This window comes from Aquila chrysaetos, chromosome 11, assembly GCF_900496995.4.
Source record: "Aquila chrysaetos chrysaetos chromosome 11, bAquChr1.4, whole genome shotgun sequence".
Taxonomy (NCBI): domain Eukaryota; kingdom Metazoa; phylum Chordata; class Aves; order Accipitriformes; family Accipitridae; genus Aquila; species Aquila chrysaetos.
In genome coordinates, this window is record NC_044014.1 from 28,177,079 (window position 1) to 28,200,326 (window position 23,248).

Sequence of the window (23,248 nt, forward strand, 5' to 3'; positions counted from 1 at the left end):
CTTTGAGGAATCGTAGAAAATGTAATGGGGAGCTAAGACTTTGCAGTTGGTCTACTCAGCGTTTTTTCTGGTCTCAGTGGAGTGCTAAATCTGAGGTGTTGGCGTTTGGGGAGCCCCCTGGTTCTTCTGGTGGAAAGACGTATTTCAGTTATGAGTCTGGCTTTGTGGCTCGTGTTTGCTGTGGGAACAGTGCTGTTGGCAAGCTTTATATTGAAGAGCAGTATGTTTTGTTTCTCAAACAATAATTTACCAGCTAGCTCTGAATATGTGCTTTTCCTTTCCATGGGGCTCAGCTGGGAGGATGTCTTTCACCATTTGATGAAATAGTCACTTTTTTAAAGGCTTCAGAATTGCACGATTCCTTGGCCACCCTCCCTCCCCCAGCACGTACCCATGCACACACACGTGCACGTGTTCTTGCTCTCCCTCACACAGACTGAATGAGAAGAGCGCTCAAATCTTCCCCAAAGTCAGGCTTGCTATGCGATATAAATGGTGTCATGGTGGTGAAGAACTCCATGTGTCAAATACGCACCATGTTTGTAGGGGTGATCAGGCATAGAACAACTGTGTGCTGGTGTGTCTATTAAAAATTTTCTGTTTGTTTTAAATGAAGAGGATCTCTCATTTTAGAGGCAGGATACCTAAAGTCCAAAGTTACTTTCATGACATCTTTATTTTAACTTCCAATCACAACAGTATTGGCATTCTCAATAGAAAAATTGCTTGCCATTGAATTTTGACTGGGGATGTGAGAAGAGCATAGCTAATAAGCAACAAGCATTTAGTAGGTCTAGTTCTTGCCAGCTTCTACTGTTCACAAAGAATGAATTAGATCCAATCCCCTAAATTCTAAGCAATATAGCTTAATGACTTCTAAAAATGATGAATGTAATTTTTCATTATAGCAACTTTCTGGCACCTAAGCTTTCCTATCCAACTATTACGGATAGAAGTGTACTTTGTCTGATTATAGGAGGTTTTTCCTTCAGAAGAATGCTAGACAATACCAGGCTGTTAAAAACTAAGAGCTGACACCATCGACCCAAGTTGTTCCACCAGCAGAGGAGACTTTGGGTGAAGCGCTCTCGCAGAGGATGTGACCAGGCTTGTTGCAGTTTAGGAACTTGGCTGCAGTGCAGAAACTCTTCTTCACATGGTCTGGGTCATGGTTATGCTGGGGCAGGTTTGCACTGCAGACACCAGGCTGCGGCTGGCCAGTCCCTAACTGGGAACCCAATGCAGCTGGTAGTAAAACTTCAAAAGAAGGAACGTTCAAGAAAACCATACCACTCTCTTGCTGTTTTTTGCAGTACTTTAATACAGCATTAAAATGCTAGAATACTAGAGGAAAGCTGTATACTATCCAGCAAATAAGGCACATGTCGGAATGCCATTTTATGGACAATCCACAACAGAGGTTTTACAGTCTCTTTAGCAACACAGTCACCAGATGAGCAAGCTGTCATCTTGATTGCTGAAGCAGAACTGGTACCTCTGAGGCCTTTGTCCATAGGTTTTGTTTGTTTTAGCTGTACAATTTTATTAACAGTTACAGAAAAAGAAATTATACAAATAGCCAGCTGAATCTGACAAGGTCAGTGGGTACAGCTAAACAAATGTAATAATAATTAGGTTAATTTTTTTAAAGCTGAAGAAATTCATAAGATACAGTGTTAGTTTTAGCACTAGTACACAAGGCAGTGAGTGCTGTACTAAATAACCTTTTAAAGGAAACAAGAATCCAGTACAGGGTTGGGCAGACCTCCCATTTTAGCATGGTAAAATATCAAACTAAAAACCCAATCCTTCATAATATAATCAAACTACATGAAATGTAAAGTGTAAAAATGCTTCAAATACGTGCACATGCATATTCTATATTGCTATGAGTTCTAATTAAAATAAACATAAACCTCTACAATAATCTACTTCAATCCTTTTCTCTTACATCCTTTGATTGATATTATTGCTGTAGCCGATACTGCATAGCTGAGCTCACAGTCTGCAAAGAGTTGTGAAAGTCAAGTTGTCAAACAGTGTCCCAACCAACTCTCTTCCCCTCTGGTTACGGGAAAGGAAAAGAACCACCATTTGAAACCCAACGCTTGTGCTTCAGAGTTTCTGAAAGCTGAGTCTCTAGGGTGCTTTCAGCATCTTCTGTGTCTCTCACAAGGCCATAAAGTGACAGTATACTGTTATTTGCTCCTCACTTGCTATATGTCTAGTGATAGCTTTTTCTAGCAATCCTTCCCCAAATACACATAAATAAACTGTATAAGCATTTTCATATAAGTCTAAGCACTTGAATAATATATTGGTTACTTAATACTGATATTTTCATCCAAGGATAACAAAAAACAATATGGCTTAAAGAATTGCAAGGTTTTTTGTCAGAATTATGTACCAACTTTCATATAATATTTTATGTAGACAATATTTCCTTCTTAATGTAGTTCTGTTGCATACTTTATACAGACAAAAGCATTGTAAAAAAAAAAAAAAAAAAAGTAAATTACTTCCATAAATATTTTCTTGAGGATACATCCTTAGTTCTGCAAAATACTTAAGAAAACTCTTACCTCCGTTAGTATCCTAGTTGAGAGGAAGGCCCTTCTGAAAGCTTCCAAATTGTAAAAACTTTCCCCCAAAAACAAACAATACTTTTTTAAAAAGGCCCTCAAATATATACAAAAAAGTTACTGCAAAGAGTTTCCAGATAACAATTCAGTATTACAAGAAATATTTGTAACCATTCAAAAATTTTAACATCTAAAAAGGTTTCCAAAATACACACATAGTATTAAAAAAAAAATTGAAAGAAACTCTATGTCAAGTATAACTCAAGATAAATACACATCTGCAAGTAAAACTGTAAAATACTTCATACAGGGGTAAACATTTATATCAATCATCTATAGCTAGTAACTGCACACGATTGTCCCTTTGAAATTCATCCTAGAAACACAAACCATCATCCCTATATCTAAGATCTCGAACAGCCCTCTGAGCACTTCAGCAAACTGAATGGACAGCAGTGGTTTTGCAGATAGAAAAGAGATACAGGTTGAAGCCCAATCACGAATGGAGTGATATCTTAAAGAATGATTTTTGTATGGGGATAGTTCATCACATTTAAAAATATGTTGGCAAAGGCAAGTGGAAAATGTATGTCAATTCACTTAACTTGAAAAACACATGTTGATGATTTATTGCATACTGTTCAGTGGGTAACTCTTAGGATCCATACCAGGAAAAAAAAAAAATACTCTGCATGACTGCAGGACAAAGAGAACTAATCTATGAAGTCTGACATTTCCAAAAGCTCTTAACTTTTAAGTAGTTTTATTTTTGGAATAGCTGCTAGAGCATCACAGGTACGCAACCCATGTATAATCTAAATATCATGTTATACAGAAAGGTAAAATGTAGAGAATACTTCTTGATATAAGGCTTCTCTCGGACATAGGTAACTTCACATTTTTAGTTTACAAACTAAGTCCCATATAATGGGGAACTTCAAAATACACCTGTTTTCAGAAATAATATATACTCTTGTGTATTTATCTGAAATTAAAAAGCAACTTTGAGACAATAAGGCCTCAAAGTTTGCTTGTGTGGCATCATTTTACGTCTGTGTTAGCAGCAGTAGAAACTGGCTAAAATGGGGCCATTTAAACTACAGGGATTTTGCTTCATCACCATTAAATGAAGTATTTGTAACAGCCTCACTGGAGCCGCATCAAGTTAAAGCAGCTAAAAACGTACACCACACATTTCAAATCACTGATACTTTTCTCCAGAGCAGTTCCAATGCTAAGGACAAATTCCATGTGAAATGTTCCGACCAACTGAGGAAACAAAATGTGTTTAGTTTTTTTTTTTTAAAGAAATAAATGAAAGTTTAAAAATCCCAAAGGGGGGGGTAAAGAAAAAAAAAGTGTGCACTGGCTGGATTAGTAGACAGGCAACAGCAAGCATCTGAAGTTAAATATCCAGTTTGCCAAATAAATGCACAGAGCCAAATTTGTCTCAGGTATACCCCTAAAGAATACTCGATTTAGGGAGGCCTGTATTGATTTAAAACTCTTCTTACTGATGCTTGCCTTGCTTCTGGGAAGACTGTCTAAAAATGCATTCAAGGATTACTAGCTGATGTTCTAAACGCAGAGCTGGTTAAAGAGAACATCAGAAAGAAATCAGAAAAATCTAAGAGGTAAATCAACTCATCCTCTTTCCAGTCAAAAATCTGAGTTTTTAAGGTTTTTCCGATTTGGAAAGAGTTAGTTAGGTCTATGGGTGAATTACCTTTGGTGGGGAAAAAAGAGAAGAAATCTACATTTTGTAATCAATCTTTTTTTTTTCTTTTTTTGAAATAAAAATTCAGAAATTTCCCTCCTGTGCCATTAACTAAAAGCCAATGGTCACAAGCTGTTGTACATTACTTATGTGGATGTATTTTTCCAGCAACCCACAAAATATATACAGATGAGCATGGAGTAGATGCCCATGGTTGACTGCTACAATCCTATGAGCAAACCTCATACAGGGAGGGACAGAGGAACACTCCCCTTGTGTGAGCTTGGCGCTGTCATCTTCCCCAGGCACCACCTCGTTAGGGAAACGAGGTTTCAGCCCTGCGCAGCGAGGGCAGGAAAGAAGGGGATGCCGCCACACAGCTTGGGAGAAGCAGGAGTTCAGCCCCACGGCTGCAGGGGAGAGAGGGTTGTGGCCGCTCCCCAGGGGCTGCGGGTCGTTCTCCCTCCTCACCCCACTTCTGGCAGGAATGGCAAGGCAAGCAGGCTGCTTCCAGCCCTGGGGTGCCCAGGGCCCGATCGCATCCGCATCCTGCACTGGGATGGATTTGCGGTCTCTTGAGTTAGGCAGCACAAATTACGGCAGTGTTGCTTCTTGCTTTTCCGCGCATTTTGTTCGCCATCTGCTTTTCCCCAACATGACTGCAGGGGAGAATATGTTCTCCTCTTTTTCAAATATGCTAAATATTACTTGAATACCTTATATGTCTGCTGCTTGGGAAAATATCAATGATATAAATATTGAACTCTCATAAGTATGCTCTTAAGAATTATTATTCTACACCTATAGACATCAACTGTGTTAAAGTTGATCACGTGTATTTTCAGTACAACCTAAAAACCCATAAGCTAAAGGCATTGCCATGCAGCACTGAATCTGGATAAACAATTTTTAACAGGGCACTGCCATGAAAATAGCAACAATTGCACATAATGTTATCTTTTAGCTGGCCTTTGTTCAGAACCTGGTGGTGTGCTGTATATTGATGTAGCTATATCAAAGGATGTGCTATTTTACTGATCTAGTGGTTATCATAAGATGGAATATTATTTCAACGCAGAAAAAAAATGGTTGATAGCAACATCTTAGTTTCAGGGAAAAAATAAAACAACATTTCCCCTTCTCTTCATCTAAGGGGGTTTTTCTACATGTCCTTTAGCTGGATGTGAAGCATCAAGGTGACTTTTTTCTTTTTTTTTTTTTTTTTTTTTGTTCAGGTACTATTAAGTGCTCAAGAGGAAAAAAATAGATCTGGTTTAGTATGCAGCTCTTTTAAAATTACTTGTGCTTGAAACAAACTATGGAGATTAATACTAGAGGTCAAGCTTTGAAAATCCACCCCTAGATCTGCCTGTGTATTTTCTTATTCTTATTTGTATGGGCAGTTTAGTATCTTTGTTTAGAGAATTTGTCTCTAAGCTAATTTCTGAGTCTGTGCAAAGTGTGTTTCTGTTTGAAAATGCTAAAACTGCATATCTTCGCTGAGGCAACTGAACTGTTATTAGTGTTAACTTTCAGTAACATTATTTTCAGCTCTTTTAGTCAATGGAATTGCCAACTGGGCAAAACTAGTTTCGAAGTGGTTAATTTAGTTAATACTATTTTAGCATTACATAGCACTTTTCATCCAGTGATGTCAAAACACTTATAGATATTAAGCAAGCCTCACAACTCTCCTGTGAGGTAGGAATACTAAAGTATTATTATCCCCATTTTGCAGTGGAGGAAACTGAGGTCCAAAAGGATCTTGTAACTTGCTGCAAATCAGGGAGCTAATGGAAGAGCTGTGGTCAGAAGCCAGGAGTCCCAATGTTTATCCGCTGCTCTGACCAGTAGGCTGGGTCACTTGGGCCACCCATAAATAATGAAGTTTGCAAGATACGTACATGACACTACCACCAGAATAAGCAGAAACAATTTTGCTGTGCTTATAGTAAAGCAGGGAAATGGCAAAAGTTTCACCCTAGAGTAAATTTGCAGAGCTTCACATTTCCTATACAAATGCTTACTGTAAGTTTTCAATTTGCTTTACAAGAGCTTGACTGTACATACTGGTAACATCCTGCTATCACTTCGCATAAAATCCCCTCTGTCTTAACATTATGGAATCCTCAAAACAAATTTAATTCACATCAAGTTATTTAGGATTTAAAGTATTTCCACTAAGTATCATTCATACAAATCAATCTCTCTAAAGGAAGCTTCATAAAAATCAAAATTGTTGATTAAAAAAACCCCAAACAAACATTATCCCTGTAACTTTTAGTGAATGCTGCAAGTGAATTGCTTGTTGTGTCCTTTTGCCAATGTACTCTTACGTAGACATACAAACAGGATACTGTCTTGAGGTACTTTCAGTTCATGACATTTCCCAATCCCTGATGAGATACTTCTTTGCAGCAGGATGCCCCTGCACAAAGTTCTACCTGAAATGGGGTAATGAAATATTAACTCCTACATTTCTCCTCAGGTATGTAGGTACTTCAGGAAGACATAAAGAGGGAAGGTTATATAGAGTGTTCCCCATGCCTCAAAACACCCTTATGGCTAACAAGTTTTATATTATAACAAATTTGTACAGTAGAAAACAGGACATAAAAATATTTCCAGAAAGTGGCTTTAAAACTATTATAAATAGCAAGTTTGGCTAATCTTTCAATTAAGGGTTTTGGGGACAGTTTTAAGTATTCTTATCCCCCCTTATTCACAGTAAATTTAGTGTGCTTGTGGCCTAATGAACAACCCATAGACATACAGGGACCATTTCAGTGGGATTATATGACAAGAGAAGGATCTGTTAGCCACACAAGCAAGCCAATTTTGTCTCCTCCAAAAAACTGTTGGAATCCTTCCTGATGCTCTGGGTCCCATTATGGCATTCCCTTTCTACCCAACCCACACCCTCAAACAATTTTTCACTTTTTTTGCCACATCTTGCAAAAATGATTTTGTCTAAGCCCTGCCCAAGCGATGGTAACATATAGGAAAAGTCCAAGAAATCAGCAGCACAAAACTCTCAGACTTTCTAAAACTGGGAAAACAATAATTTTCCTTCTTTTATGCTGTGGCTTGTTTCATCTTCCTTTGTCTTGTCATATAATAGGAATAACGTTCGTGTTGTGGGCAAGTGCTTGCAATTAGTGGCCTCACAGTTACTCAACCACTGCAAAAGCCATACATATAACATATATTCCTTGTGAATATTAAACCTTGCCTATTGAATAGTACTTCATTTCACCTGGCCATGATATAGGGTCTGTGTAAACAATCGGTAGAACCTGCAACTGTGGTTCTGTTGTGAACACTATCAGTAACGCTTTATATATGTGTGTGTACATATATATATAAATTTACATATATATGTATGTATACAAATCATAGTCCTGTAAATACCTGCTGCATGCGTGCACATGCACAGGAGAAATGTTACATTCTATTAATGGTAAGGCATATTATTAGATAGGCAATATTGGCAATTATTTTAGCTTTTATCTTGATTTGTTGTGTTGCTGTTGATCGCATGCTGCCAGAGGATCTTTAAGGATGATGGGGACGGGAAGAGGCCACTTTGAAGGTTTATTGCACACGGCGGCAGTAGTAGCCCAAAACTTTGCACTTCTCACACAGATGCTGGGGATGTTCTTTGCTCTGATCTGAAACATCCAGGCCATCCGGCTTTTCCAGGGGTCTCTGCAGTGAAGGGAAGGAAATCAGATTAGATCCAAGGTTTTGTCACTGTTACTCTTTATTATGCATGTGAAGCCTACTTTTACGCTTAACTGAGCTTTCTCCTAGTAATTATAAAGGTACTGTATTTCTGTCCTGAAAGGATGAAACTTTTTTTTGAGCTCTGCATTGGTTCAGAGCGGCCTCAATACTTAATGTCATTCTTCTTCATAATGGTGGTGCTAACTTTGCTGTAGACAAACTACTAAAAGACTTAATTGGGGACTATATTTATAAAAGCAGTAACACAGAAGAGTTTGTTCTCTTGGCTCCAGTAACTGAGATGTCCCAAAGGCATTAACACCTCAAGCATGGGAGTCCCATTACCCGGCAACGCCAGCAGGGGTTACCAATGTTAGGATTAGCTGTTACAAGAAAACTGTCTTAATCATGCAGAGATATTACATAGCTAAATGAGGTTTTCCCAATACCCAGTCCCATATTTCTGAGGCTGAAATTTTTGAAGTAGAGCAGCTGCAAAGCTATTAATTAAAAAAACCCACCAAACCAACCAAACCAAACCACCCTACCTCACAACGCAACCCTTTGACCTGAACCTGAGTAATAAATTGACTATGTATTTTTAATAATATTTGTGAAACCATAGGATTGGAAGTATATTTGGCTAAACAAGGGAATGAAACCGCTTTGCTTTTAGTAAATCTTTGTTCTTTAATTTTCCATGACATGTAAAGGGTTTCACAATCATTCTGAAAATAAAATACCCACGTTAAATATTGCAGTAAGGTTAAGTGTTTGGAAAGTCTACTAGGTAGAGAGGTGCCAGAGACGTGAGGTAGAACATCATAAAGTGCACCGTTTGTTTGAAAAAACAAACAAAATTTCCTAACCCATAATTTCTGTTTTTGTGAAATCTACCCGAAAGACTATTTCATCGCACAGTGCCTTCTCATGAAGACAGCGGTTGGTTGTTCTATGGGACTGTGGTAGAGACAGCATGTGGTGTGAAACCTGAAAACAAGCCATAAGCTTCTCACTCTTCTCACAGGGATACTAGATTCTTGCTTATCTCTTCAAAATGTGATTCTTGGAGCAGGGAGTGGATAAATATAAATATAAATTACAAAGTTATGGCCATTTACCTCTTCATGCCTTTCCTAAATCCTAAAGACTTTCCTTTATCTGTAAAATCTTAAAGTACACCTGATCATCTAAGTTTTCATTTATAAGTTCTTCATTCCAAAGCCACCCACTTGAGACCCTGTGGATAGGAAGAACAGAGACATTCAAAGCTTTTTTTTTTGGCTATGTAACACTGCAAGAACAGCTCATAATCCAGAGAATAGAAGGGTTTCTCAGCTCTCTGAATAGCTAAAATGAGACAAAATATATTCTATTATCCTGAACAAGGGATGTCTGCAAATTCTTGCTTGGTTGTATTGGATTATAAGTGCAACACTTATTATATTGCATGGCTAGTAAAAACAATATATGGGAGTAATTCAGCAGTGATTGCCAATGGTTTGTTACTGATTCAATGTTCTTACCCAGATATTGCCTGAAGTTTTGTCTGTCCTGGCCCACATATTATATGTCTTTGAGTCTAACTTCATTTACAATTTAATTGCAAATTGGATTCCCTGTATCAGATAGAGGATAAGAAAGGTAGATGGACACCTCAACTCCTCTACATCCTTTAACCTCCCCCTGCAACCTCACTGAGCTTTGAATGACTTGTTGGAAGTCAGTATGTTAGGATTTGAGATCACAACCAGCAATCCTGTTTCTAGGCTTGCAACCAAACTACGGGTGCAGGCAGTGCTTCTGCCACAACACAGACAAGTTGAATAAGTTTATTTGGTCAGAAAAACTGCCCTTCTGTCTTTTCTATCACTTATTCCACCAACACCTGCCCACAAATTTTCTTCAAGAATCTGCGTTACATAAATGTAGTCAAACATGATGCTCAGGTTCAGGAGTCCCAAGAGTTAATTTATGCTCCTCAACAGCAAATTTGAGAGTTTTGAAATGCTACACTTAAAACAGGCTATTCGACTCAGCTCTGATTGCTTCTACATGCTAGCTGTGCTCTGATTAAGAGAAAAAATACAGCAGTTATCATGTTTATTGATATAAGCCAGATTTTTTTTTTAATACGCAAGGCCTTGGGAATAATTTTTCCTGGAAATAGTGCAAAGGACATTGGGAATGCCTTGAAGCGCCAAGAGTTTTTGGACAGTTTTCAGAAACAATAGCTCTCCGTGGTTTGCTTTCCCCCTGTGTTGATGGAGCTCAGCTTTTTGGCCTGCAAAGCATTTTGATTTCAGAAATGTTATTGTTACCAGCATGTTACGACACAGAGGCTGGGGAGAGAGGGGTTACGAACGCAGCAAAGCAGGTTGCCAAGGGCCAGCTGGAAGGAGCGGCGCAGAGCAGAGCCTGGACTACGTTTCTGGTGAGGCAGAGGGCTGAGGCTTCAAAACTGGTAGTGTGCTTGCGTGGTTTGTGTCCCAAAACCACTTCAGTCCAACTTTTGCATAAAATGAAGTCCCAGCTTATCTCCATTTGCTGTTTTCTCTTCATGGGTTTCTTGTAAGGCAAAAAACCCCCTTCCAACACCCTGAGAAGCAACAGTTCTTGTCCTGCTGCTATTTGACTGTTACTAATTGCGGAGGACTTTAAAGTAATAACCTTACATCCTTGCGACCTTCCTTACACCATGCTGAAAGGGTGGGATGTTAGACAGCCAAAGAGCTGTGTGTCCGTCAAGGTTGGATTTCCTTGGCACAGGCTTACCTTGGACAATTCTCACCAGCTTTGGCATGGTGGAAGCAGAGGGGAAGGAGAAGATGCTGGCTCAAGGGGGGTGCGGCAGGGTCGGGCTGCTGCACGCTGTGTATTAGTTTTGGGGATTGCCTGAATTATGCAGAAGACCCAAATAGCTGAGGAGGCTGCAAGAGTCCTGTGCTGCTGCTGAGAGGCTGGTAGCATGAAAATTCAGCCATGCATTTGGAGAGAGTGTGGAGAAGGGGACAGGCTATTTGGCTGAAAAAATAATTCCTTTCCTTAGAAAGAGGTGAAATGGAGCTTGTAAAACAACAGCAAATCCTGCTATGTTTCTCTGGGAAAGGTATGCTTTTTTCTATTAAATGGAGAGTTTAAATATAATACTTCAATTTTCATTGTCTTTTTTCAAATGCAAGCATCCAGGATTTGGCAGTCCATACTTTCAGTAAAAACTGCAGGGGTGGGCACTCTTACGTTCTTAATTTTTGTGCGTCTTTCTTTAATTTTCTCCTGGTAGTTGCTGGGTGGAAATAATCTTTTGCAGCTCCACCAGGAAAGCATTTAGCAGTGGCTAAAGCTGTTGCCTCAGGGGAACGAAGCTGAAATAAATTTAAATTTATATAGCAATTCCTGTCCTGAAAATTAACTTTTGATTGTGAACTATTGCTGTCCCAGTCTACATGTACTGCATGAACTCTGCATTCCCCACAAGTCAGTTGAAAACCCCAAACCCTCAAAACAAAAAGCTCACCCTTATGAAGCGTTAGATATCAGAGAAAGCATCACTAAGACATCCTTGAGGAAAATTGCTTCCACTAAGAAGCAGAATGGAATAGTGTGGCTGCTTATGTTTGTATTTAGAAGACTGAATTTTTTTTTTTTGCTGTAGAATGGAACAACTTGATCGCACCACTGATGGACAAAGGATTGCATCAAAATTCAAATGTAAAACACTTATAATTTTCTGGACTTATTACTTCAAGTCTTAATGGAGCAAATGAGATGATTAAATGGCAGATTAGATATGTGAATAGGAACAGATTCTGTAACTATAGCTGGCAGGATAATTGTCAGGTTAACAGTCTTAAGGAGCCATAGCTAGCTATGCTTCCCTCAAGACACACATACTATCATGAATTTGTAAATTTTTAGTCCAATAAAAAATTATGCACTGGGGAAAAAGGATGAAATGCAATGTGCATTCTTGAGCAACAGACCCTCTGCTTTTTTCTCTGCCTGGGGGCAACAGGGACATTAATGAGGCCCTCAATTGTCACTGTAGATCTGAGAGACAGTGATAAGAAGGCTGCAGATTAGAGGCATGATGCTCAGAGAGAGCAAGCAGCCTCTGTCAGCAGCATGCCTCTGGGACAGGCCAGCTAGGAATGAATGATAACCATGTGAGCTAAATGGTGAAAATCTCTTTTTAGAGTTCAGAGAAGCAGCAGTCTGGGGTGATCTGTATTCCCACTGCTGGAGCACACAAGTATGGGCATGCTGGGGAGGGTTTATTAAATCTAAAGAGTCAAAAGATCATACCTGTAGACCTGAAACTGTTGAAAAGTTTATTGGGCTTGAGTGATCAGATCCATCCCTCCCCATACTGAGAGAAGAAAGGTGGCTGTGGATGCACCCAGGTATGGGAATTATGGGACCACTGCATTGCCCATGGAAATAATAGCTTGGATATCATGAAGAATGTATTTACATACCAAATTATTTCCAGTCCAACAGTAAATTCCTGACAGCTGGAAGAAAATAGTGTCCAAGAGGACAAGTCGGTCACCAGATGGCTGGTTCTGCACCAGTGCAACAGCTGTCATCACAAACAGCACTGGAGTTAGCCACAAAGTCAGAGAAGAAGCCTTGATAAGAGGCCAGCCAGGAAGCAACCACAGGCGCAGATGTTGCCGCTATAGCGGGCAGGGGAAGAAAACGAGAATTCAAAGCTTGGCATCCGGGCTGTTATAGTGCCAAGAATGCCAGCGAATGGCTATAAGGACTGGCTCCATTGCTGGAGCAGGGTAAGAAGGAGCATAAAGAACTACAAAATCCAAATTCCTTGGAAGAATAAGAGGTAGGTTAAGTCCCATCTGAGATGTCTCTTTATGTTTAGAGTAGCTAAAATAACTACCCAGGAAACTACTTTTGGAATAGCCATAGAGGAGCTTTGTCAGGGTAGTTCTTTGGTCTTCTATGCCTCAATAAGCCTTGAGCTCAACAGGCCTCCAATTTTTGCCCCATGTCCTGTGAATTCCTGTAAGCACTCTCATGGGGAGATTTACCACTTGAGAGACATGGTGGAAACGCAAAAGGAGGAACAGCACAATGGCAAAAAGAGTGGCACAGTTCAGTCATGAAAACAAAAATGCATGCAGAGCTTCCTTGGGATGAGGAGCAGTTTTGCAGTTCAGGTGCAAGAGCTGCCAGATTCCTTGCTCTATGGATGAGTTGGGGAATGAATGGCAGCAGCCTTGTTATCAGGCTCTTATATTACTTCTTGTAATACATGCTCCACCATCTCTCTTAAACACAGAGATTTAGAGCTGTATTTATAGAGCACTCTGAAGTATATACACAGCTGTAAAATTGCTGAGAAGACTTTTCCTGCCCCAGAGAGATTAAAAGCTCATTCTCACAGATAGTGTATGTGGAGTAAGAGCACAGGGCTAAATTGAGACATTCCTTGTGGGGAATTGGCACAGGATCGTTTCCTGGAGTGAAACGAGCCTCCAGGAACAAAGAGCAGGTGGCAGGGAAGTGTGGCTGCTCTCCTCTCCAGGGACCCACTAACAAAAGGTATGCATAGGAAATCAAGATTTGAGCATAGCTGCACAAGCCATTCACAGACCCAGCATATGTGCTTGAATGGCTACCCCTGAGCTATCCAGAGTACGCATTATCATCTTCAGTACTCTAATATTATTGCCTGAGCCAGTTACATGGGAGTACTCGGGCACAAACCATCCCTTGTGAGACAATGTGAACAAGCCCTACAGGACTGAAAAGTCCATAGCTTGAGGAAAGCAACTAGGGAAGATGAAATACAGAGATGGAGATGAGGACTGGAGAAAAGGGCAAGCCTGGCAATTGAGTAAACTCCTAATTCACTGCAATGAATATAAAGCAATCCTGAAATAAGGATTTCATTTTTTTCTCCTAAATTGGACAAAAGCATCCTGATCTCCAATATTCAGGGTGATGTAGCGAGGCTTGGTGGCCCATGTGGTTGTATTTCAGCTATTGAATAGACTCTACAGAGGTTGATCTATTTGGTGAGAAACTGGAGGAATGCAGAGATACTTGGCCATGCCAGAGGATGGCAAAGTAAGCTCAGAGGTGGTTGCTGTGTCTTGTCTATATCCACACCTTCCTGTAAGTGTCCTCTACTGCCCAGGATCAGATGTGGAACAGCGGAGGTTGATTTGACCTGCTATGAGTTTTCATGCTGTATATACTATTGTGAATGGAGACTTTTTATAAAATGCCCTCACCAGGGAAATATGGCGCCTGACTCTGTTTAGACATGGTCTGAGTTGTTTGCAGTTAAGTAATTTTTGTAGTTTTGGAGGGTCTTGTAACTTGACATAAGGATACCATGAGGAACCAACAGTGATTTTCATCTGCTGATAAAAAGACCATTAATTTTTTTATAAAGTTCAAGATACCTTTTTATCTGTTAGGTGGCAAGGAGTAAGAAAAGGAGATGATGAATTCCAACACATTGTGGAGAAGAAATATTGACAAGATTGTTTGGAAGTAGCAATCATTTATTTCACTAGAGGTAAATACTGTCTGAGCTTGAATGGAGGTCAAACTTCTCCTGTCTGGCCAGTTCATCTGGGTGTTTTTAAATTGAAAAAAAAAAAAAAAAGTCCAATTATGGATTACTTGTAATATGATCACATCACATAGTGTGGTGACTTTGCAGTGAAAGAACAGGCACTACAAAACAGTAACATTGATTTCTTTTTCTTGAATGGAGCTAAAATGGCACAAGAGAAACATGGCTTCTAGAGAGAGGCAGCATCTTTTCTTAGATGAGTTGTTTAAGTGGGAAAAACTGTCTAATGGAAGATTCAGATGAGAATGAAAATACTCTGATCCCATATAATAAAGGCAGCAGGAACACATAATTAGCTGAGGACATCCACTAATGCACTGGGGGCGGCGGGGGGGGGGAGTGATTGCTAAAAACTTCTAGAAGTGCATAGGAACTCAAACATGAATGAGGACTCTTCCTATGGTAGGTGCCAACAAAGTAATCAAAATCTAAAGAGTAAATAGGAAACATATACAGAAAATGTTAAGGTGGTGTAGCACTGCTAATTAAAAAAAACCTACTAAATCTGATGTGCACAAGATTTTTTTTTTGGTGCTTTAACTCTCAAATTAGAAATATTGGACTTTTAATTAAATATCTTTCGCTGTGCTTTTACAAAAGATAAGTCATTAGTTTAAGACTACTTGTGGCTGGGTAGAGCATATTTTCCAAAATGGTGCAGAATAACACCACACAGATAAAAGTTGATAAATGTTTAGAGAGAGTCTGGTGTGGAGCTGGATGCTTGGACAAAAACATGTATGGGTTAGCAAACGCTAGGCTCTGTCAAGAAGCAGTGCTGACCTCATGCAGCCTGTTAGCTCTCCTTTGTTGCTGGTTCTGTGCATGAACTGAGGCTGTTTTCTTTACTGTCTGGCTATTGTCAGAAGCAGCACAGGGCACCTCTGGAAGAATGAAAAAGACTAAAAAGAATAATTATAGTAACACAGAAATAGAAGCAGACGGAGGTGAGGCAGTAATAACAGCATGTAAAGTCTTTCAACTCGAGGTTGTAAGTTCAAATTTTGGGAAAGAGCACTAGTGACTGGCTGCAAGTTATTTATATCTGGAAGCCTAGCTGAAATGCACTCTTGTCTTGAAGATCTCAAATAGCTGCAATACCTACTGTGGTGTGACATGAACACATGGATAGATAAGAAGACCAAAGCTCTTCTGCATCCTGAGTTATGGTGTCCTTAGGGAATGGCATGGAAACGTAGTGATGGGGGTCAGCTGTGGAAACCTGCACTGCACATGCTGTGATTATTCCCTGGAAAACACCATGTATATGGTTCCAAGGCAAGCAAAGCTTACGGAAGCACTGTAGACTGCAACCCTTCCACAGTGTGTCTTTGACTTTAGTACTACTATGCAGATTAGACTCCTCTAGCCCTGCCACAAGGGGCAGCTCTGCCCAAGGAACTACCTGTAAACCTTCTTTACTACAAAATGTACATATTCCCAAGTCTACAATGCCTCTTGTATAGTGTGGATGGGATACCTCTTGAGTGATTTCTTGTGATCCTTTGAACAGTAACATAAATGATGGAAAGAATTTACAACAACAAGGTAAATATTTATAAACTTGTGTTATAAATCAACAGTCTTGTAATTTCTCTCACCTTCAAGACTATACTTCCATGCGTGTCATAAATGACTTCATTGCTCAGCCTGGATTTTGGTGCAGTTGTCTATACAAGCTGTGTAACCAGAGGCAAGGAACTAGAGACCTTGGAAACTTTGAGATTGTCTCAGGTAAGTTAGTGAAAGTAAATTGCTTAGCTTTCCTTTCATATATATGCTTCCACAAAAAAAGAGATCCTTGCTTTTTCTCACTTGCAATATAGTTTCCAGTCACAGTTTTGTCAGGGAAATTAGACTGCAGTTTCTAAAGACGACCTCTTGTTTTCAGGTTTGGAATCAGAGTGGCTTAGCCCAGAGAAAGGGGAATGGATCACATCATTTCAACTGGCCAACAGAAACAAAGATATGCACGGGCTCAGCCAGGGAATTGTACAAGTTCATCATAAAGTAGAAAAATTCCCATGGTAGAAAGAAAGGATGATTGTCTCTCAGTGAAGTATGTCAAGTTTAAACCAAGGCTTCTGCCACACGTGTGGCAGGCTTCAAATACTACATTTTAACTGCAATTCATATTGCTTCAAGGTACTAGCAATCCTAAATCAATATTTTGGCTTCATATTAGAATGCAACGTTGCTGTAGACACTGAGCCAAATCTTGCCCTTAGTATTAGATGAACATGCACATGTGTACAAGAGGAGGAAATAGAGCTGATTTGATATTCCTTTGTGGGATAAAGCTTAATAAACTTATTTGTATCTCCTCTTCCTGCTCATTGAGATGAACTTCAGTATTCCTCTGTCTATTCATCATAATAAAGTCACAGTATCCTTCTTCAGGATTTTTTTTCCTGACACCGTCCCCTCCAAAATATCATGAGATAGTATGAAGTGTTCCTTATGAGCCCATGGAAAGAGCTTTTTATAGGAATTTTGCAAGCACTTAAGTAACTAATGAGACACCTAAGGCTCCTGATGGAATTTCCTTTGCACCCATTGCAAGTACATCCAAATGATCTGTCTATGGTTTGAGCAGTCTCTCTGAGTGGGCAGCAGGTAACTTGACCCATGCAAAGCTCTATTTATTACTGAGATTCATCTAGGATGAATTGCACCTGAGGCAAATCACACTTTCCAAACTCTTTTAAAATAATTCTCACCTTTTCCACCCACAATAATTTTCTGTGATATTGTGAAATCCCCCTCAAATTTTTCCATGATGGACAAATTTATTTTTCATGGAGTTGTCAAAAGTGACTTTCTGCATGAAAATTCAGCTTTGACAGCCAGTCTGTAGCCTGGTTTGTCAGGGAAACAAGGGGTATAAGCTCATGCAGTTGGTCTGTCTGTCTCCCACTAAAGACCGCTGAGCTGGTTGACTGCTTGTGACATATTCTTGTGGGATACAAGCAGGAACTGACAGTCAGTTTTCCCATCATGAGCTGGAAATGCCGGAAATTACCTTAAGGGATAGATGCAACTGCAACCTGCAGGGAGCAGGAAAGAAGGTTGTGTGTACCATGTGCCCTGTGGCTGACAGGATGGCAGATACAGCTTTCCTAGCAGAGCTACTTCTTGGATTTGACCCTTTCAGCTTAATAAAAGGCTTTCTCTTGAAGTTCTTTGCTTGGGCTTGGCTTGGTATTATGAAAACTGAGAAACCTCTCTTTAACAAGGCTGTCTTGCTTTACTGTTATTAACCAAAGAATTCTGTAGGCAGGAGTCATCTTAGTATTGTTCTCTTTTATCACTAATCTTCATAAATAGACATAGCCCCTTGACCAGATCCAATCTTATTTCAACAGGTGAAAAAAGTAGTACACATGGGAAATAACTCCACTGACACCAGAGGAATGAAACGTTAAATTGGTGTAAATAGGAAAAGAATCAGAAGAACTAGGAGGCCCATTGCTGCTGCTGAACTTGTTTTACTACATCTCAGATTATAAGGCCACACAGTCTGTTTCTATAATAAAGGCAGGTAAAGACTTTGTTTTGGAGGTATTTTTACTGAAAGATGGGACATTCAAATTTTGCAACTCTGATGACATCAGTCCAGACTTCCAGGACTGAGAACAGGGGCTCATCTGAGAAACAACTTTTTGTGGCATGTTGTAGTCCACATCGAGTCCTGTTTAAATACTACCCATGCTTTACAAAGCTAAGAGCATTCCTAGTTCCAAGTCTGTATGCCAGCAGGTCTTCACTTCTCCTACCTGTTTGTGAGGATAAACATTAATGTGGCACTTGATACATTCTTGTCCCATGTTAGCCCAGGAGTTTCCACTCATCCATTTTCTCTTGCACTTGGGGCACTTATATTCACCGAAGCAGCGTTTCTTGCCCTGGTATGGAGTCAGGCCTTCTCCTTTTGGACGAGCCTACGAAACAAAGGGAAGGAGCAATGAATGACCAAAAAGGGGTGTGGGGGAGTAGTAGAAAAGTAATGGTTTTTTAATTAGGAAACTTTGGGCAAAAGATAGTGGAGGCAGACATGAAGGTCATATCCCCTTAGTGAAGAGTGCATGTGTTGAAGCCACAGTTTAACAGTTCTGAGAGTTACTTTTGTAAGGAGTATTCAAAAGTTCAAGAAAACTTGTAACACTTCTGACACTGAACATTGTATTTAGAAACAGGCCTGTGAGCTTTTTGCAATGAACAGTTTTAATATCCATTTCATTATGATAAGATCATCTCTATTGAGTATATATTGCTATTATATATAGCATCTGGAGAAGTAGCTCAGCAGTAAAGGACTATATTTCCCAACTAGATTCTTGTCTATTCCTGAGTAGAACCTATCATTAAGAAAACTTTTTAAAATTCAGCTTTGCACAGCCTCTAAACAATGAAATACTGGCAATTCATTAGTATGTGGATACGCATTATTTTATGAGTGCGCACAAACTGGGATTGAGTATGAAGGAGAGACATGGTTTTGACTAGTGGAAATCATTCATTTAATGAATTTCATTTGGTTTCTTGCTCTTGGTAATGGGTTTCACCGATTTCTACATTTCGAAGGAAATAGGAAGGGATTTTCAAATAGCCTATTGTGACATCTAAATGTTAAATGTCCCTCAAAGAAAGCCTTTTTAGCTAGGGAAGCTAGTAGAGTAGACAATGACCTTATGCAAATATTGTTTTTATTTTTTCTAAATACACTCACTAAAACTGTGTGTTGTACTCAACAAAAATATAGTAAGCTATGTAATATGCTAATATGGTAAGGTGAAGATGAGACTATTGCATACAGCTGTCCTGAAGGTAGCTGTAAAGATGAAGCCATTTTCCCAGAGTCTCTAGCAGGTGTTGAAATACTGCCCATGTGTTCACTGTATTTTGTTTATTGTTGCCTAGAGGGAGATACTTTGCCTCTATAGTGGCAGAATGGTACGATCACCTATCAAAGGATTCTTTGTCATTTATTTATATGTCATGCCTCTGCAGGTTGTTTTTTTTTTTTAAAAGGTTCCCAGATGAAGTTTACAAAAGTTAAATGACCCATCATGCTGGGAAAGGGTTTGTTTTTGTTTCGGGAGCTTGTACGATTTCTCAGTGTGTAGGTCCAAATTGTTTTCTATGTGAAAACACGGGTTGAAAAAGCAGGTGGTTGGCAGAAGACCTGAGCTTGGCAGGAGCTCTGAGACTCAAGCTCCCATGGCTGATGGAGATGGTGTATGCTGTGTTACCTCCAGGGTCGCACATGGGAGCAAGAGGGAAAGGAACATTGAGTGCACTCCCCACTGCAAACTGGCAGGCGGAAGAGGAGCAACAGGACCCCAAACCTACTCTGGCCTCTCTTCCCCCCTGCCCCCCCCGCCGTAGTGTCAGTAAACAACATTCTTTATTTTTCATGCCTATTCCTCAGCATAACAATATTCTTCTTTAAAAGATCAGATACAGTAGCAACCTCCGTTACAAATAGGCAAACGTCTATAATAATTTGCTTCATGACACTCAATCTGACAAGGCACTGTAAATATTCTCTTGCTCATAGCAAAGATGAAGCTGACACTAGGACACATATATTTACAGAAGTATTGCACAGAAGAAAAAAAAGTTCGTTGGTATAATGAGAAACATTTGGACTTCCATAACTAAATGAGTGCTGGCAGGCACCCAGAGTCTAATCCTCTGATCCATGGTGTCCCTTGATAAGGATGGGAGATTGTAATTGAATGTAGGGCAGGAAAAAGTCAACTTAGGGAGACATCCTTATTCTGGACACTTAATTTGGCTCTGCCTCTGAGGAATTTGTAGCACAACTTAAGTCAGTGTAAGAAGGAGCCACATGCTCTCTTCATTTAGAAATTCTCATGGAATTGAATAGGAACCCTGTGTACAGAGAGCTCCCATGATTGAGAGACGTTCCCCCTCTTCATGAGGCATCACAGATTGCTTTATTTGTAGTTTCAATTGGGGCTATGCTATTGAACAGAAGATGAGTTCTTTCTGATTCTCAGTTTCAGTTGCATTCTACTTAAACTCCTCCTGCAGTCAGACCTGGAAATGCAGCTTCATTGCCCCTACAAAAAAGCAGTCCTTTCAGAAAACATGCAGGTCACAGAGTGCATTATTTCCAAAAGTAATAGCACTGACTTTGGAGACAGAGTGTGTCTGAGAAGTCTTGTAAATGTTTACAAACAGTATTTAAACATAACACTCCCACTGCAGTGTGTTATGCCAGCCATGAAGAGCATTTAAACATCAGACTCCCACAGCAATATGTTGCGCTAGCCACAATTCACAGACAGAGGAAACTTTCTGAGATGGCCACTTTGAGGGGGCTGATAACCGTAGGTTTCTCCAGGTCAGCTGACTTCAGAGATGCCAATGCCCTGAAATGCTTTGCCCTCACAAAGGCACACGAGGGCACTGAAGATGCTAGTCGGTGAAGTCCTCTGTGTGTACAGCTGGGCATCAGAAATGGAGGCTCTCCAAATTAGAAGCTACTTTTAAAAGCTGGCTTCTACAACTTGCTCAGTAAATCGGAAGCAGAACCAGGAAAAGAACGTAGGAGCCCTGACTCCAGCGGTAATTTCCTGTTATAATTGCTAGACTAAACTTCTGATTTATTTTTATTTTAACTTTTCGGCTGTCACGGCTCCCTCCTCAGTCAGTGACTTTAATTAGTTTGCTGGCAAAGCTACAACACTCTCTGTAGGTGTTTCGCTATTCTGCTTTATGGATGTTTATACTTTGCCCTAACAGATATTACTTTCCTTCACATATCTTCAGTTTCCCAAACCATGCCCCACAGGGAATCTGGATTCTCAAACAAACAAGCTCATTTTCTCTAGTGAGAAACATCATTAGGAAGCACTGACAGCAGTGAAGGCAACTCTCCAACTCCCTCCACCCTTCAGGTCCAAACAAAACAGAAATTTGACAGTATTTGGTGGAGGGCAAAACCTGAGTGAGATACACTAATGGCCTGAGAGGTCTGAGTCTGGGTGTTTTTGGTGTGGGGTTTTTTTGTGTGTGTGTGTGTGGCTTTTGGTTTGTGTGTGTGTGTGTGTGTGTGTGGCTTTAGCAGCAGCACAGCTGAATTGCATAAACATTTCCAAGAAACAGCCTGCTCCTTGGCGCAGAAGCAGCCAGCCCTGCCCGGCAGGGTGCTCGAGCACCCGGTCACTCTGTGACAGAGGTGTCTCAGTCCTCATCCAGCTGGAGGGCAAGAACTGTTTTCACCAAAGGTTTTTCTTAACTAAGTGCCAAAAAAGAGCAAGAAGATACATTTTTGTCTTTTGGTATTAACCTTAAGACTCTTACTTTACAAAATGTGGGATTTACCTTGTTTAACCATTAACCTCCTATTCCCTCCCCACCCTGGCTTGATTTGAATGGTGTTTAATAATAAACCTTGGTTGGTGTTCAGGTCCTACAATTCCCTCACTGAGCATTATCTTTTCTTACTCTTTCTGCAGATAGGGATTTACTTATGCTCCAAGTTAACCTGGCAAACTTGGCCCTTATTCATAACGGCAAAATATTTTTTTGTTGCCATGTTAACGTGTGTTGGTAACATTGCCTTTAGGCCCAGGTAGTCTTTGGCCAGGTTTCTACCCTTGGTTGTTAAAGCTTGGTGGAACTCTGTCTTACCATTGAAATAATATTCAAACTACGTTACAAACTGTAATGTGAACAAGGTTTTTATGTTTTCAGCATTCTTTTTGTCTGGGGAGTTGACAATTTTATGCTTTAAATTCTGATTTGACAGGCTTACTCCGTAAAACCAAAGCTCCCAGCATTTCTCCTGCTATGCGACTGTATGGCTTTCCAACAGCTATATGCATCTTCATTCAGACATTTCAAAGATGATTTAATGCAGCTAGGACAGGTAGGCCTTTGGGGATCATCAAAACTAATCAGATTTTTCTAGAAGGACCGGAAAATAGCCATTACTTGAAATATGTCTCAACGCCCAGATCTAGGCCTACGGAACAGATTCTTTGTGCTGCTTTGACTTTGGGAATCAGCAGGGGATTTGTAGAAGGAAGAGCCTTCCTTCCCTGAGGTACCCCTGGGGTGGGAGCTGTGGCGTCCCAGAGCCCCTTCCCTCCTCGTGGCCCTCAGGCACAAACTGAAGCCAGTCTTGGACTGGCGGTCTTAGTGCTGAGGCTGAAGGGGACTCCCTCTGCCTTGAATTTGGGAAGCAGCACAGATTCTGCGAAAGCCCTCACTGGGCCCTCTGTTCACTAGCAGTTAGCCAAATGAAAGGGCCTTGCCCTCTGATTCATGAGACAGCGATACATCACCTTGGTCTTCCAGACAAATGCTAAGGCAAAGGAGATCATCACTGCAGGTTTACCTAGTGCCTAGCCAGTGCACGTTTGCCTTGGCTAGATCCAACATGCATGTAAAGCCAGTATTTTTTTTTGTGTGGCACAGCAATGAAAATGACATCGATATTCCATCCTTCACTGACACCCAGCTGCCTCTATTTTTCATCCTCTTCCTTTCTTCAGCCAAAACCACAAATTGGCCATTATAAGATTCTAGAAGTGTTTAAGTTGAGCTTTTCTGCTGGTAACCAGCCAGCCAAGCTCT

General features: G+C 40.2%; 1 protein-coding gene across 1 annotated transcript in view; it reads right to left on the minus strand.

Moving 5' to 3' along the window:
- Positions 1 to 1,301: 1,301 nt before the first annotated feature.
- ZCCHC24 (zinc finger CCHC-type containing 24) overlaps positions 1,302 to 23,248 on the minus strand; it is a 121,742-nt gene continuing 99,795 nt past the window's right edge. Inside the window, exons 3-4 of the mRNA XM_030030119.2 lie at positions 18,412 to 18,576; positions 1,302 to 8,007 (exon numbers count right to left, since the gene is read on the minus strand). Of these exons, the coding sequence (XP_029885979.1) occupies positions 7,894 to 8,007; positions 18,412 to 18,576 (279 nt within the window). The 3' untranslated portion in view covers positions 1,302 to 7,893. The remainder of the gene's footprint in view (positions 8,008 to 18,411; positions 18,577 to 23,248) is intronic.